Source organism: Ursus maritimus, unplaced genomic scaffold (assembly GCF_017311325.1).
Source record: "Ursus maritimus isolate PB19 unplaced genomic scaffold, ASM1731132v1 scaffold_2, whole genome shotgun sequence".
Classification (NCBI taxonomy): Eukaryota; Metazoa; Chordata; class Mammalia; order Carnivora; family Ursidae; genus Ursus; species Ursus maritimus.
Window position 1 is genome coordinate 89,523,351 of NW_024424452.1, and position 18,185 is coordinate 89,541,535.

Below are 18,185 nucleotides of genomic sequence, written 5' to 3' on the forward strand. Positions count from 1 at the left end.
TGGCTCAGTCCATTAAGCATCTAACTCTTGGTTTTGGCTCAGGTAATGATGTCGGGGTTGTGAGATCAAGCCCCACGTTGGGATTCTCTCTCTTTCTGTCCCCCATTCATGCTCACTCACTCTGCACTCCCTCTTTCCTAAATAAATAAATAAATAAATAAATAATAAATAAATCCTTAAAAAAAATGATCACTTAGTGTTGCAGATTCCAGTGCTTCCTGGTACCTGCCCCTTCTCTCTACCCCAGGTCTCCCCTAGGTCTCTGTGCCATCCTTCCCTCCTACCTGGTCCCCATGGTGGAACCAGAGGTTTTCAGGATGAGTAGAGGTTGGGTGAAGTCCTGCTGCTCTCCTACTCCTGATTTTGTTCTCACGGGCAGCTTTTTCTTGTGTTGTCTCCTCCCAGCTGGTTGTGACAGAATGCCCGGGAGGCTGTGGTTGAAGCGTACCTCTGTGACATAAATTCATTGCTTGTAAGCTCAAAGAGTTAGCATTACAGACCCTGCCTTTTGATTCTTTTCTTTTCCTCACAGAGGCTAATACATTTTATTACTCATTTAAAAAAAGTATTAACTACATCAAACATACAGAAAAGTCCAGAAAATAACATTCACCAGTTTCCCAGATCTAAAAATATATTAACATTTTGCTACATTTGCCTCAGTTTTTTTTTTTTTAAAGATACTTGACAGAGTTGGAACCCATTTTTGTCCTCATCCTATTCCTGTCTTTCCATCAGCAGAAGCAAGCACCAAATGGAAGTTGATGTGTATCCTTTCCGTTCATGTGTTTTTTATTTTATATGTATTTTTAAACAATGGTACAGAGCAATAAAAGAGAATTGACTGCTTTCAAAATGTTATTATTCAGTAACATAGCAGTAACATAAGATGTAATATGCACCAGTTTGTAGAGCTGCCCTTACGACGCTTGGTTTGTTGGAGTCCGCTGAACTTGGTTGTATTGCTGCAGTGCAAAGGTCCGGCAGTGTACCAGTCAATGAACACATACCAAGTTGTCAAAGCATTGCCATTGCTACAGTGAGACGGAACAGAAAGGATGCATCTTAAAAAAGCACAAGGCAATCACATTGGCAGAGGAAGTAGGCAAATTTGTGTCCCTACTTAGAGAAGTCCCAGGATATGGAAAGGAAGGCATCCCTCAGTGTGCCCTCTGTTGCATTCTCCATAAAGGGAGAATAAAACTATTGCTTTATCCTGTTTAAAGCCCTCATATAGAGACTTAAAGTAAAATGATACAAGTTTTGCTGCAGGTTTCAGGGTCACAGGGAAGTGCAAATAGCTGCCAGTGATGCTGTGTTTCACTGAAGTGGCAAAATGAATCATAGCCATATACGGGGCACCGAAAACCAACATTTCACAATTAAACTTGTAAGGGATTTGCTGAAAGAAAATATCTTTTGTGCCATACGAAGCACATTGGGTCTTCATCAGTTCCTTTTTGCAAAAGATACCATCAAAAGATACCATTTTTTTCGGACGTGATTATGGAAGGGTTTTTCCTACAGCTGCAAAACGTCTCCAGCATTCCCATTTTCCATCAGGATGAGGCTCTGCCTCACTTCCAGTAATCAGGCAGAGGTTCGTAACGTATGCATTTCCTCATGTGGATTGGACACTGCTCAAAAGGTTGACCTGCTTCGGGAATAGTGGCCTCAAGATCTCCCAGCTGCCCCACCATGTGACTTCTTGGGAGGATGTGTCAAGAACCTCGGTGTTTATACCACTTCTTCCTTGTAGCCTTGAGGGAATACCATTTCAGCTATGAACAGTGATCTGTTACAAAGGGCCTGAATGAAATGGGCTGCAGGAATGTGTGCCTCGTGACAAGAAAGGTATATACTGAGCATTTGTAAGATTATAGAAAGATCTGTGATGGTTCCTTTTGCAGTGTTTCTTGGCTGCATTCTGGTTAGCAAGTAATACATTTTTAAAAGCATTCAGTTCTGTTTGTTGAAAATAAAGTTTATTGAGGGTGTTCTATGTGCAATAAAATGTACAGATTTTAAGTTTGATGACAAATGTAACCACCACCTCAATAAAGATATGAGATACTTTCCTGACCCCAAAAGCTTTCCTCATGCCCTTTTCCAGTCAGGAGGCCTTCCCCCAGGAGCCACTGACCTGTTTTCTGTCACCACAGACCATAGACAAATAACCATTTGCCTACTCTAGAACTTCATATAAAGGAAATCATTTGGCATAATACTCCTCTATGTGTGACTTCTTTTCACTTACACTTTTTAGATCTATCCATGTGGTGGTTTGTATCAGTAGTTCATATTTATGCCATTTGTTCACTTCTTTTGAATCACTAGTATAAATTTTTTTTTTTTAAAGATTTTATTTATTTATTTGACAGAGATAGAGACAGCCAGCGAGAGAGGGAACACAGGCAGGGGGAGTGGGAAAGGAAGAAGCAGGCTCATAGTGGAGGAGCCTGATGTGGGGCTCGATCCCGTAACGCCGGGATCATGCCCTGAGCCAAAGGCAGACGCTTAACTGCTGTGCCACCCAGGTGCCCCTGTTTCTTGAATTGTATGTAAAAGTTATAATACTGTTAGAAATTTTTGAGATCTGTAATTCATTTTTTTTAATTGCCACATACAATATTACATTGTAAGAATATACCACAATTTTTAAAAATCCACTTCCTTATTGGACATTTAGGTGGTTTTCTCATTTTTTCCTCATTTTAAGCAATGCTGCCACAAACATTGGTGGGCGCTTGAGGGAAAGTTTCTCGAAGTGCAGTTGACAATTTGTAGACCATGCGTGTCGTAACTACCAGAACTGCCATATTGCTCTCCAAAGTTGTAGTAACAGTTTACCTCATTGCCAGTAGGACTTTTCTGTATATCCAAATCCTCACCAACACCTGGTATTGCCCGACACAAATTTTTGCCAGTCGATGGTTGTAAAATGCTATTGTATGTCATTAATTTGTTTTGCATTTCCTTGGCCACTCTTACTGATTTCATTAGAATGTTAGGTTTCCTCTTCGTTTTAACAATTTGTTAAAACTGTTAAACTCTTTTGCCCACTTAAACTGTTTTCATAGCATGATCTGTCTTCAGAGTCGTTATGTATTCTGGATATTAATCCCCTGCTGATTATATGTGTTGCTGATATTTTTCTAGCCAGTAAATTTATGTTTTAATTTGATTTTGAGGATTTGTATGGAAATTAACATTTAAAATGTGATCACATTTGTCAAATTTTCCCTTTATGGTTTGTGTATTTTATATCTTGTTTAAGAGAACCTTAAGATTATAAAGATATTCAGTATTCTCTTCTAAAAATTCAAAATTTTGCTCTTTACACTTAGGTCTTTAATCTGGAATTGATTTTTGTGTCAGGTGGCAGGTAGAAGTCTAATTTTTTTCCCATTTAAATTGTCACTTGTCCTCAAAGTACTCATTAATCCATTCTTTCCCTTTTGTCTCTTAGCCAATTTCCGTTACGTATGTGTGCATATATTTCTTGACTCTGTTCTGTATATTCTCTTTGTTCTTGTACCATTGCCCTATCATATTTATGTACTATAAGTTTATAATAAGTCTTGGTAGATTTGGCAAAGATAGCCCCCCTCCCTTAGAATTATCTTTTTATTTTTCCTTCAGAACTATCTTAACTCTAATCCTTTACTGCTCTTTGTGAATTTTAGGGTTAGCTTGTCCGTTCTCTAAGAAACATATAACAATCCAAAAATTGTCTTGCAATTTTGTTTCCATATACAATGAATCTATAGATTAATTTGGAAAGAATTGGCATCAGTGGTTCAGAGTCTTACGTCTATGCACATGATGTATTTCTCTGCTTGGGTCTTTTTTATGTCCTTCAATAAAGTTTTATGCTTTTCTTCCTAAAGTTCTTTTTTTAAATACAGCTTTATTGAGGTATAACTTACATACCATAAAATGCACCCCACTTTAAAGTTCTTGCATATCTGTTGTTAGATTTATTACCAGGTGTCTTTTAGTTTTTAATATGAAATTCCTTATAGTTATTATGAATAGCATCTTTGCTTTCTAAAATTTTTGTCACTGGTGCATAGGAAAGTTTTACCCATAGTTTTCTTGGTTTGGGCTGGTAGAAAAAAATTGTTTTAAGAAATCTGAAAAAGATGGAGGACTTTTTATTTTCTACCATGAACTAGGATAGGAGAGAAGCCCTCATTGCAACATATGATGGTAATGAAAAGGAGAGTTGGAAGCCCAATCTCAGGAGATTGAAGAACATAGAAGAGTGACCAGTAACTCTCCAAATCTGAGACACGTTCTGAATGTTCACACCACCAGAAAGGAGGCCTGTCTCTAACTCCTCCCTTCCCTTCACGTTTACAATTGGCACCACTCTATACATTCATACATTTATTTATTCATATACTTTGTAATTAAAATAGGGAGTTCTTACTTTGCACTGGGCATTATACCAGGCATTTGGAATTAAAATTTTTAACTTGTAAAATTGAATTTTGCGGAAGAGTGCTGTGAAAAAGACATAAAGTTAGCTGGCTAGCCTCTCAGCTAGGCCATCAAAAATGTAACCCTTTCCAAACCTCTTTCACATATACTTTTGTATTTAATCCTCATAGCAGTCCTTAATCATTTTTACAGATAAGGAAAGTTAAGTAACTTTAGGTATTATTATTCCTGACCAAAAAATGTGATTTAACTATAAAATGATAGAATATTTTATTGATTATGAATTGCCTCTGATTTTGATTCCTTTTGTATATAGTTCCTAATTTATACATTGGTCTTCTTTGAGCACCACCTGGAAAGGCATTGAAGAAATCTAAAAAGAATACTGTGAGAGAACCACGAAGAAGGCAGTGACAAAACTCCAAATGTTTATTTCCTACTCCCGATACCAAGGCAGCTGCCTTAGTTTGTAGGTGTTCTCCCTGTGCATTGTTACTTAGTAACGATAAGTGAAAGCTGCTGATAGGCTCAGAGATTTATGTGGGACAGAAATTGAAGAATAAATGGAATCTGCAGTGATTAACTACAGTGACTTAATTTCTACTCTTAGAATTACTTTTTATTTCATTTTCAAAGACATTTTCTGTAAGATTCTGGTCATTTACCTTTTTCCATCCTTTCAACACACTGGAATGTATTAAGAGATTATGGTATCCGTGCAAGGATAATCTGAAGCTTTTTTCTATTTGTAGGTCCTCACCAAAGCCAGAAAGCATTTCTCCTTCACTAGAAAAGTTTCAAAGACGAACTATTACTCAAACTAAACATATTGAATAAATAAAGCTGAAATTGGCATTTCTTCCATGTATGAATAAAAAGTTCATTTACTTTTTTTCATTTTATTTTAGTCACTGTGTAAATGCCTTGTTTCCTGGGTCCACGGGAAGCATGAGTCTGTTGGGACTTGGGACAAGAAGAAAACAAGACATCTTCACAAGAAAAACCAGACACTAACAAAAAGTATCCCAAAGTCTGAAGAGCTAGAACACAAACATGGCCGACAGAGGACTTAGGGATCCTGCCGAGGGTAAGACTAGTCTGTACAGCACTGGTCTGTCCAGGTTTGTGCTGTAGGAATCTAGATCCATGCTAAGAGAAGATCTCAGATGACGGAAACCTGAGGTTTGGAAGTAAAAAAGTTAGCTTAATCGATTAGTTTGTTAGGATTATTCTTACGCTTTTGTATTTACTGAAGTCCACCACAATACCAGACCCGAATTATAAGGAAAATTAATGTTTTAGAGACTGCAGTAGTACAAACCTGTAGTATTGGGAAAATACATGCATCTTAGAAAGAGACAGTAGACTGATTTTTAGAGCTATATTTTAAAAATCAAGAAAACTGATATGCCATCTATTTAGAGATGTTTCAATTATAGGAAAGATGAAATTTATTTATTTATTTATTTATTTATTTATTTATTTATTTTTAAAGATTTTATTTATTTATTTGACAGAGAGAGAGGCAGCCAGCGAGAGGAGGAATACAAGGAGGGGGGAGTGGGAGAGGAAGAAGCAGGCTCCCTGCGGAGGAGCCTGATGTGGGGCTCGATCCCAGAACGCCGGGATCACGCCCTGAGCCGAAGGCAGACGCTTAACAACTGCGCCACCCAGGTGCCCCGGAAAGATGAAATTTAAATTCTTCATCTTGCTTGTATATATATGTAGGAGATATAAAATACACAAAATATGAAGTAGATTTAAGAAGAGGGCAAATTTACTTAAACCTTTTTTATTAAGGATATTTCAGAATACATAAAAGTAGAGCACTATAATGAATTCCCACATACTCAACATCAAAGTCCTTTTTTTAAAAAAGTTTTTATTTCAATTCCAGTTAAAATACAATGTAAAATTAGTTTCAGGCATATACAGTATAGTGATTTCAACATCTGAATTTCAATTTTAACCTATATAATGCTGGCCCTTTTTTTTTTTAAGATTTTATTTATTTATTTGTCAGAGAGGGAGCCTGCGTGTGCGCGCAGAAGCAGGGGAACAGCAGGTAGAGGGAGAAGAAGGCTCCCTGCCAAGCAAGGAGCCCAATGCTGGACTTGACCCTAGGACCCCAGGATCATGACCTAAGCCCAAGGCAAATGCTTAACCTAAACTGAGCCACCCAGGCATCCCTATAATGCTGATCTTGTTGCCTGCCTTGGAGTATTTAAATGCAAATCCAAGGCATTATATCGTTTTGTTTGTACATACTTTAGTTTACATCTCTTAAAGATGGATTTTTAAAAAAAGTAACCAAAATAGCATATCACACCTGAAAAATATATTAATAGTTGTTCCTTAATATCATATTTAATCAGTATGCACATTTCCCCACTTGTCTCAAATCTTTTTTTTTCTCCCTAATTTTTTTCTCCACAGTTGGGGTTTTGGTTTTGGTTTTGATTTTTGTTCATAGTGGGCCACTCATAGCATTTGATTAATACATTTCTTAGGTTGCTTTCTTTTTAAGCTTTATTATAGAAAATGTCAGACATACATTAGAGTGGAGAGGAGATGAGATGAATCCCATGTACCCATCAAATGGATTCATCTGCTGTCAACATATTATTTCATCTATAGTCTTGCTTCTTTCACCTATATTCTTGAATTGAGGCAAATTCTGGACATCGTGTAAAAAAGATGCTTTAAAAAATTATCACACTATATCATACTTAAAAGATGAATAGTAATTCCTTTGTTATCAGCAAATATCGGGCATTTAAATTATCTGATTATCTCATAAATATTTCTTCAACAATTTATTCAACACTAGATCTAAACAGTGTGGTCACACATTGCATTTGGTTGATATAGTTCTTCTCTTTAAGTTTCCCTTAATAGGTCACCCTTCCTTTTTTTTCTTTTCTTGCTGTTATTAAAGAAAGTCTCTTGTCCCTTTGAATTTCTCACATTTTGGGTTTTACCTATTATATGTCTGAGGCATGATTTAATATATTCCTCTATCTGTGTATTTCACGGAAATTGGTAATTAGAATCTTGATCAGATACCAATTCATTTGCTTGGCAAGAATACTTCGTAGGTGGTATAGTGTACTTCCCCTTGCATTGAATTGGGAGGTTAATGATGTCTGGTATTCCCTCTTTCTGTGATGTTAAGATTGATCAGTTGGCTCAGCAGTTTTGCCAGTCTGGTCCATTCATTATAAAATTTCTCATCGGCTTTTTGCATAGTGGCTTTAGTTGCTGTTGACGATGATTGCCTAGATTCATTATTGCATTAGGGAAGAAGATGTATTCAATACAACCAAAAATTGGTTCTGTCATTCAAAATAGTTTAACATTAGTATTATTAGATTTATTAATACATAATAAGTTTGTCTTAATCACCTTTAGCGGAAATCAAGAGAAATAATGTTTAGGAAGAGTGCCTTGTAAACTCAAAATCTATACATGTATTACTTATTATGAATCAGGGACCTTGTTAAACTGCAAAAAAATAGGGAATTTTTTCAATAAAAATTACAAATTTTTATCTCAATAGCCTCTCAAAAGGATTTGAAAAATGACCCGTCAATAAGTTCTCAGGCACAGGAGACCACAGTCCCAGCAAGTACCGCTGAAGAAGCTCAGACCCCAGACCCTGCCTCTGGCCTTAACGAAGTCCACCAAGAGGTAGAAATAATACATCAAGGAAGTGCAGACACAGATGATCGATCAGAAAGTCCAGATGGGACAGATCATGGGGACTATCTAAAGGATAAAACAGAACGTGAGAACAGCCAGAGTTCTCAGGAAGAACAGAACCCACCAGAACCCACCTGTTCTCCAAGTGACGGGGTAGGAAGAGAAGACGCACTCTTAGGGAGCAGCTCTGCAGCCCTGCCCAAGGAAGTGGGCAGCGGACCTGGAGTTTCACCGGAGCCACCTGCCATAGACCCTCAGGAGGCCCAGACCCCTGAGCACTCCCCTGCAGCACCGGAGAGCCAGGGTACTGTGAGGAGGCGACTGCCGACACCAGGTGAACTAGCCCCTTGGACTTCTGTTTTGTATTGCTCTGTTACTGAGAACACAGCATAGGTCGGGGTCCTTCTTTTTAGAAAACTTCTCTTCATAGGATCAAGGCCTTTGGGCTTGGCTCAAGGTCAGTTAAAGAGATATGACTGAGCTGAAATTAGAGTGAGGTTTTTCATCTCCTTGACTAGCTCATTACACTACTTAAGTAGTATCCAACACATAAACTGCATTTTTAAACTCTTTTTATAGTTTATAGTAAGCATCCTGTCTTCTCTTATGAAGATGATAGTCGCAGTGGCTAAGGCCTTAACTGGAACACAAAAGAGACATGAATTCTAGTTGTGGCCCTACCATTTGCTAACCTGGGTGACCCTGGGCAAGTCTCTTAACTCCTTGGTACTTCAGTTTCCTATTTGTAGAATGAAAAAGTTGGATAAGAGCTATCCAGCTGGTCTCTCCCAGCTCTCACTGTCTATAATTCCATGTGTTGATTTGTATTTTATTAAGTACTCGGAAGAGCTCAGTGTAAAATGCCTATTTGCCAAGTGCAAAGGGATATAAAATGTAAGACATTCTGTTCATCAGGGACTCGACTAAGGGCTGGAAATTCATGTTTCACTATAAATCAGTGGCTGATCTCAAATAGTGTTTCATTCACTAATCATTAGAATAGTCTGTAACTTCAGTGAAGGCGGCAAGGACTATGCCTCTGTCATTCGTTGTGTTTCTCTGGCCCCTGGCACAGAGAAGCAACTTTATGAATAGTTGTTACATAAATGAATGACTGTGACTTGTATGAACTATTATCTTCCGTCAGATTTTCACCAGTATGCAGGTTCACTGAGTAGAGGAAGAAAATATTGTTTTAAAAATGCAGGCTGTGTATGGGAAGCAACTTAATATAGCGGAATGGGCTGACCTAGCTGATGAGAAACCTTGTTCTTTTTTTTTTTTTTTTTTAATAATGATTTTTTATTATATTATGTTAGTCACCATACAGTACATCCCCGGTTTTCGATGTAAGGCTTGATGATTCATTAGTTGTGTATAACACCCAGTGCACCATGCAATACGTGCCCTCCTTACTACCCATCACCGGTCTATCCCATTCCCCTACCCCCCTCCCCTCTGTATCCCTCAGTTTGGAGAAACCTTGTTCTAATCTCAGCTAGGCCACATCTCTTTATGTGACCGTGGGCAAGGCCCTTAACATCCCTAGACCTTTTGCCATGATAGGTAAGGGGGGGTTCGGTAGGGGATCATTAACGATCCTTTCATATTTTGTGATATGATATTTTAAAGCCCTATTTTTTCGGGTGTGCTGTGACTAAATTCATGGCCCTTTCTAGGTGGAGATGATCTTATTTCTTTATGTTAATAGAGTATACCGTTCAAATTATTTTTCCAGTAAGCACACATCTCAACTGTAGAGTGACGTAGAGTGCTACAAAATACTGCCCTCCTTTTCACCCACACATTTTAAGATTGATATCTCACCCCACACCTACATTTTAAAAAAAATATATTTTATTTATTTATTTGACAGAGAGACAGACAGCCAGCGAGAGAGGGAACGCAAGCAGGGGGAGTGGGAGAGGAAGAAGCAGGCTCCCAGCAGAGGAGCCTGATGTGGGGCTCGATCCCAGAACGCCGGGGTCACGCCCTGAGCCGAAAGCAGACGCTTAACGACTGAGCTACCTAGGCGCCCCCACACCTACATTTTTATGTCATTCATTAATTTTTTTTAACTTTGTATTCCTTGCTTTTTATCGTTCCTTCATAAGAGGTTCAAACTTGCTTTTGGAAGCTGTTTTGTAACTGTACAGTAATCTCTCCTGTCTCTAAACTTAGATTCTCTGTTTTTGTATACTTGGGGTCTTGAGAAGCCACATGACTTGAACCCTGGAATTAGAGTGCCATTGCCTTGTGATGTTGAGTCTTGTGTTCAGCTAACACTTCTTTTTTTAAAAAGTGTTTTATTATGTGTGCTTTATTTATTTATTTTTAACAATGGTCATTTATTTATTTAAAGTAGGCTATACTATGCCCAATGTAGGGCTCGAAGTCATGACCCTGAGATCAAAAGTTGCATGCTCTCCCAACTGAGCCAGCAAGGTGTCGCCAGCTAACACTTCTTCAATCCCTTTTTAATTTTGTACATTTTCTCAAAACACATTGTAGATAGGTTTGGCTGCAATATTAGGATGCTTGTTTCTTTGTCTTTGATGTGAGGGCCAGTGAGGAATAGTGAATGTAGCAACAGTAACCTTACATGAATTTCACAGCACTTCATTTTATTCTTCTGAGTAAAAGAAATAGCCTTAAGGAAGAGACAGGAAAAAGTTAGCTTTGTATAAGAAGATTTTAGAAGTATAGAAATCCTCTCAACCTAATAACTCTTTGGTCTAGTAAGAGATTTAAAGTATATGATACCCCATTAGTGTATTGTCTGAAAATAATATTCCTTTTCTCCCCAGTGACTGAAAGTCATCAGCAAGAACCACAAGAGTTGGAAGAAAACAAAGAGAATGCACCGGCTACTGTAAGAAAGACGAATAAGAAGGATTTTTTGAGTTATGGTGAGAATAAAATTGGTCTTATTGCCATGTTGATTCACATAGTAAATCCTCAGAGAAAACACGTAGAAAACTAGCAGATTTAAACAGTTGTGACATTGTTTTGTATTATATTGTTTTGTTTTGTTTTAATTCCAGTATAGGTAACTTACAGTGTTACATTAGTCTCGGGTGTACAATATAGTGATTCAGCAACTCCATATACCACCCTGTGCTCATCACAGCAAGTGCCCTCCCTAATCCCCATCACCTATTTCACCCATTCTCCCCACCCTCTCCCCTCTAGTAATCATCAGTTTGTTCTCTATAGTTAAGAGTCTGTGATTTTGGTTTGTCTCTTTTTTTCTTCCTTGCTCATTTGTCTTGTTTCTTAAATTCCACATGAGTGAAATCATACGGTATTTGTCTTTCTCTGACTAATTTCACTTAGCATTACACTCTCTAGATCCATCCATGTTGTTGCAAATGGCAAGATTTCATTTTTTTTGGCTGAATAATATTCCATCGTGTGTATATACACCACATTTTTATCCATTCATCTATTGATGGACACTTGGGCTGCTGCCATAATTTGGCTATTGTAAATAATGCTGCAATAAACATAGGGATGCGTGTATCTCTTTGAGTGAGTGTTTTTGTATTTTTTGTGTAAATACCCAGTAGTACAATTACTGTATAGTAGAGTAGTTCTATTTTTAACTTTTGAGGACCCCGCATACTGTTTCCACAGTGGCTGCACCAGTTTGCATTCCCGCCAGCAGTGCAGGAAGGTTCCCCTTTCTCCACATCCTCACCTCCCTCACCTGTTGTTTCTGACGATGTTGATCTTAGCCGTTTGGACAGGTGTGAGGTGATAGCTATTTGTACTTTCGATCTGCAGTTGTCTGATGATGAATGATGGTGAGCATCTTTTCATGTGTCTGTTGGCCATCTGGATGTCTTCTTTGGAGAAATGTTAGCTCATTTCTTCTGCCCATTGTTTTAATTTGATTATTTGCTTTTTGGGGTGTTAATTTGTGTAAGCCTTTTATAAATTTTTGATACTAACCCTTTATCAGATATGTCCTTTGCAGATATCTTCTCCCGTTCAGCAGGTTGCCTTTTAGTTCTGTTGATTGTTTCCTTCGCCGTGCAGGAGCTTTGTATTTGGATGTAGTCCCGATAGGTTAGTTTTGCTTTTATTTCCCTTGCTTTAGGGGGGACATACCTAGGAAAATGTGACTACAGTCTATTGCAGATTACTACCTGTGTTCTTTTCTAGGATTTTACGGTTTTATAGTTTTAGGTCTCACATTTAGGTCTTTAATCATTTTGAACTTGTTTTTGTGTATGGTGTAAGAAAGTGGTCTAGTTTCGTTCTTTTGCATGTAGCTGTCCAGTTTTCCCAACACCATTTGTTGAAGAGACTATTTTTCCCCCATTGGATTTTCTTTCCTGCTTTGTCAAAGACTACTTGACCATACAGTCATGGGCTTATTTCTGGGCTCTATTCTGTTCCATTGATCTGTGTGGCTGTTTTTATACCAGTACCATACTGTTTGATCACTACAGCTTTGTAATATACCTGGAAGTCTGGAATTGAAATACCTCCAGCTTTGCTTTTCTTTTTAAAAATTGCTCTGGCTCTTCAGGGCCTTTTGTGTTCCATATATATTTTAGGATTATTTGTTCTAGTTCTGTGAAAAATACTGTTGATATTATTGATAGGGGTTGCATTGAATGTGTAGATTGCTTTGGGTAGAACAGCCATTTTAATAATATTTGTTCTTCCAGTCCATGAACATCACATGTCTTTCCATTTCTTGGTGTCATCTTCAGTTTCTGTCATCAGTGCTCCTTAGTGTTCAGAGTCCATGTCTTTCACCTGTTGGGTTAGGTTTATTGCAAAGTATCTTACTATTTTTGGTGTGTAAATGGGATTGTTTTCTTGATTCCTCTTTCTGCTGCTTCATTATTAGTGTATACAAATTCAACAGATTTCTGCACATTGATTTTATATCCAGCAACTTTATTGAATTCATTTATGGGTTCTAGTAGTTTTTTGGTGGTGTCTTTAGGGTTTTCTCTATAGAGTATCATGTCATCTGCAAATAGTGAAAGTTTTACTTCTTACCAATTTGGAAGCCTTTTGTTTCTCTTTGGTGTCTAATTACCGTGGCTTGTTTTAGTATGTTTTTTAAAAATGTTTGATAATAAGTACTAGTGCAATAGAGCAATAGAGTTTTAAGGACTTTTCATGTAGGGGCCCTGGCAGATGTTCCGCCATCCTTAACAAAATGGGAACTCCCGTAGGAGGAAAGTCTTTTCATAAATATAGAAACTAAAACTGCTTTTTAATTACAGAGTATTTATTAACTTCTCAAGTGGCATATTTACATTTTGATCCTTAGGGAAATAATGGCTTATTGTAGGTCACAGGTACTTGGAGAAGGTGGAAGACTACCCTGGTCATTCATTTCCAAATCACATCATTAGTTACAGCAGTAAAGACAAAAACTGAGCTTTCACCTTTCAACAAAAATAGAATATGTTCAAATAATTAAATCTAAGAAATTAGAGAATAAGTATTTCTGGTAGACCTTAATATCTCAAACTTTAAAGGATACAGGCAAAAGAAACTCACCACAACTAGTAAAATCTGACAGTATCTCTAACTCATTTCAGTTTACCACAGGTTTTATTCCTGATCCACATTCTAATTTTGTGTTTTGTTTTCCCATTCTCTGACAGGCCCCATCTTTCTTGGCTTGGTTATGACTATTGTTTTGCTACATTGTGTTAATAGCTACTATTCCTCTCCAGCCCAGCAAGTGCCCAAAAATCCAGCTTTGGAAGCCTTTTTGGCTCAGTTCAGCCAATTGAAGGCTAAATTCCCGGGCCAGAGTTCCTTCTTGTGGCAGAGAGGACGTAAATTTCTCCAAAAGCACCTCAATGCTTCAAACCCCACTGAGCCAGCCACCATCATATTTACAGCAGCTCAAGAGGGAAGAGAGACCCTGAAGTGCCTGAGTCACCTCGTTGCGGATGCCTACACCTCCTCCCAGAAAGTCTCTGCCATTCAGATTGACGGGGCTGGAAGAACCTTGGAGGACAGTGACACGGTCAAGCACTTGGTTGACATGGAGCTGAGCTCGGGCTTTGAGAATGGCCAGAAGGCGGCTGTGGTGCACCACTTTGAGTCCCTGCCTGCAGGCTCTACCTTGATCTTCTACAAGTATTGTGACCATGAAAATGCCGCCTTCAAAGATGTGGCCCTGGTCCTCACTGTTCTCCTGGAGGAGGAAACATTAGAAGCAAGTGTTGGCCCGAGGGAAACTGAGGAAAAAGTGAGAGATTTACTCTGGGCCAAGTTTACCAACTCTGACACTCCCCGCTCCTTCAACCACATGGACTCAGACAAACTGAGTGGGCTCTGGAGCCGCATTTCACACCTTGTGCTGCCCGTCCAGCCTGTGAGGAACATTGAGGATCAGGGGTGCCTTTTATAAGCTAAGCACAGAGGTGGTTTCTGAAGGCATGGATTTATTAAAAAGTCAGTTTAAAACCTGTTTCTGTGGAAGGAGGTTGATGAAAAGCCTGGAAAACACAAATGAGCTTATTTTAGGAAAAAAAATTTCATTTTTTTAACTTTTGTACTATCTTTCTAAGTTTGACAAAACTTGACCTTTTTTCCTGGCCTTTCAAGAAAATCAGGTTTAAAATATGCGTAGAATATATAACTGAAGCTTTTTTTCTAATCCAAAAATATAGCCACAGAATCATTGCATGAGAAGATAAAATCTTCTCCGAATGACTACAGAGTGATTTTTGTTTTCTTGATAAGGAGCCTTTTGGCTAGTGTTTAGACTTGGACTAGAGCAATGACTGTTAGGAAGTGATGGTAATTTAAAAACTGTTTTTTCTATCACATATTAAATATTTTTTAAACTGACATTAATAACCTAGTAATGGGATTACATCTTATACTAATTTGCATTTTTGAATAGTATGAGAAGAAATATGAATTCAAATACTTAGCTGTATGTAAGGCACTGTGCTTTTATTCCGTTAATGGGCTGAGATAAAAGCCGCTGTCCTCAAGAGATGTTCTTAAGAATTGGAAACAAGGGGGAAGTTGTTCATCATCTTTGGAAATGAAGATGTTCCAATGGACCATATCTTTTCTTCAGCTTTCTTGAATGTTTTAGAGCAGTGGTTTCTAAGCTGTGTCTACTGACAGCCCTCCCCTTTTTATCGGAGCAGTTCTGCTTTTGACTGCTTTATAGAGTGGGAATCTCCATAAGATTCCATTGGAACAAAGAGTTCCACTGATATTGAAATTTGAAAATCACTGATTAAGTGAAAAAAAATCTTAGAAGATAGAAAAATGAGTAGGAAAATAATGAATGTATTAAAACGTACGAGTTGGAAGAAGATGAAATAGAGGTTTATTGTAGAGACATGCTATTTTTGAAGGATAAAGACCTACAGATGAAAAGAGTGTATAAGCTAGTATTTGCTTAGCATATTTCTAATGCTGTTGTTAATATCTGTTAGTCATCATTTCTGTCTCCCCTGAATGGAATTTTATAATTGTCTAGGATGAGAGCTTTGAGTGCCATTTAAGCAGAACAGATTTTAATAACTAATTGAATAGTAGGTTTTGTATGGGTACAGTAGCATAACTGCACCATGCTGTTTACTTGTTACACGGTGATGGAACATGACATAATGCAGCTCATTTCTCGACTAGATGGTCAGAAATACCGTTAGGTTAACAATTAAAGAAATGCAGGAGAGATTATACTTCGTAAAAGGAAGCAGACATGGCAAATAGATTCTAAGAGGTTTTAATGACCAATATGAGTTGTTGAACCATGTTCTGTGATCGTAAGAAAGATTGAGAACAGTGTTTGTGGAGACCGTAGTTGTTGATTTGCATTGCAGCTCTGAAGGCAGAGCTCTGCTAAAGTTATCTTGACCTAATGAAGGGTCTGTTCCAAGGCATGGCATACCTGAGAACTATCACCATGATCCTGGAATGTTGCAACTAGGTGTTGGCCTCTCTGCTGTTGTGGGAGCAGAATATGTATATATATAATGTATATGTGTGTGTATGTGTGTATGTCTTCCTGGTGTTTCCAAAACCCTTCCATCCTTTAATCATGTGACTTCCTTCTTGCTTTAAGCATTTTGATGATTAAAGCATGAAGGAAGTCACATGTTTAAAAAACATGGAAGGATTTTTTGAAACAGTAGGAAGATACAGGGATCTTTATTGATCCCTAAAAAGAGATTACAGAGACATGGGAGAAGAATCTATTGGAAAATTCCTGTCACAGGAAAAACAGATCTGTTCTAACCAGGGCCTTAACTGGTGTTCAGTTGAGTGTAGGGACATACCTGAAAGAACTATTTACATTTGCGACTTTGAGAAGGAATCTCTCAAATAGATGTGAGGAAAGACCTGCCTGAACAAAAAGACAAAGCATAGTGAGTATCCTATCAGTATCAACCCAATATAAAATCAGAGAAAATTGAAGAAAAATTTATATACCATATTTGAATTTTTTTCTGTATTTGTAGATCTCAGGTGCCAGCTAGCGTTATGTCACACAAAACCAATGGTGCCTTGTAGAATTGTTCTGCTGGCCTGCTGACCTGTGCTACCTCAGATCTGTGAAGCACCAGTATGAAATGTGTGTCTCTATCTCATCTATCAGTGTTTCAGATCACCAACGAAACAAATGTTTTTGGTTCTTCATTCAGTTGAATATGGTTTTTCATCATTTCCTTTCAATATAATTTAGAAAAAGATTTTAAAATGGCACTTTCTTTTTTTAATGTTCAGCCTTTGTTAAAAATCACGTTTCCTTCCATGTATAAGTGCAATCAACTGAAACTATTGTCCGTTTTCTATCCACTATTTCAAAACTTATTTTAAAAAGAAGCAGTATATTAGCTTTGGGTCTATTCATGAATAAAATGATTATTTTTAAAGCATAAAACTTCATATTTTTTAAATGTAAAATAATTAAAATTTATTATCAAATGTCTTCTTAATTTTTATTCAATTGTTTTGTTTTTTCAAGTTTCCAGATTTTCTTTTGTGTATCTGATAGTTCATCTTGCATTATTTCCGCAGTTTGTTTTTTTGACTTAGAATAGGGACTTGTAGGCATATGATACCGTACATGATACCATACTTCAGTGTTTAATTGTTATCCTAGAAAAACTCTAATTACGTTCTACATTAAGAAGAATTGCTTCTTGAGTGATACCAGACCTGTAGAAGAAATTGGTCTAGAATCTGTCTCTGGACTTTTGAGTTTTTTCTCTTGTGAGGTAAATTTGAGTTTCCCAGTTCATTTTCAGGGGTTGGCAGAGAAGTTCCAGGGGTGTTCCTATCACTAAAGGTAGTAATGCTATTGTTTCTATTTGTATTTTTTAAATTAATAAAATAGTTTAAATGTATTTCCTTTGAAAGCCTGCAAGCTTTGTGGTAAGGCTCAGCAAGCCTGGGGCCTATCATCCTCCAGCTAATGACCCAGTTGAACCTGCAGAGCTGGCCTGGGTATGTTCCAACGACAGACCCCCCAAGGGGCTTGATTTCTATAGAAGCTTGGGACCCCATCAGACAGCACATCAAAACGGGGATTGACTGTTTCCAGTTTTAAGATGCAGCCTCAACAATTTTCGTGGGTGGGCTCCCACCGGACAAGGCTATCCAGGTGGTTGGAGACCCGCCTGAGCTCCATAGGTCTGCAGGTCATGGTAGGCAGAGGCATGGAACAGGCCAACTGTAGGGAGAGGCCAGATTTCACAAATAGGCCATGGGGGCATTTGCCTTATTTCAAGCCCTCACCTCAACAAATATACATATTCCCCCTGAAGGCAAAGCTGGAGGAAGCTGAGCCGCCTGGCCGGGGCAGGGCCGGTGGGCTAGCTGGGCGATCCTGCACTGAGAGACGCCTGGGAACTTAGATTCCTGTAAGTCCTGGATCCCATCAAGCAGACAGTCAGAATGAGAACTTGAGGTTACTGGGTTAGAGCCTGAACTCCACAGGCCCCGGGCGCTCTAGCTGCCCGAGTTTGGCCAACAGCGTGTACTGTGCATGTATGGGCAGTGCAGGTCAGGGAAACCATGGAACT

At 38.2% G+C, this 18,185-nt stretch overlaps 1 protein-coding gene across 4 annotated transcripts in view; it reads left to right on the forward strand.

Annotated features, from left to right (window-relative positions):
- The window catches only part of LOC103672448 (torsin-1A-interacting protein 2), a 40,088-nt gene extending 22,581 nt beyond the window's left edge, over positions 1 to 17,507 (forward strand). For all 4 annotated transcript variants that reach the window (XM_040636332.1, XM_008701146.2, XM_008701144.2 and 1 more), the window contains exons 2-5: positions 5,355 to 5,533; positions 8,006 to 8,482; positions 10,956 to 11,057; positions 13,785 to 17,507. In XM_040636332.1, coding sequence (XP_040492266.1) covers positions 5,500 to 5,533; positions 8,006 to 8,482; positions 10,956 to 11,057; positions 13,785 to 14,542 — 1,371 coding nt within the window. In that variant the 5' untranslated portion in view covers positions 5,355 to 5,499 and the 3' untranslated portion in view covers positions 14,543 to 17,507. The remainder of the gene's footprint in view (positions 1 to 5,354; positions 5,534 to 8,005; positions 8,483 to 10,955; positions 11,058 to 13,784) is intronic.
- The last annotated feature ends 678 nt before the right edge of the window (positions 17,508 to 18,185 follow it).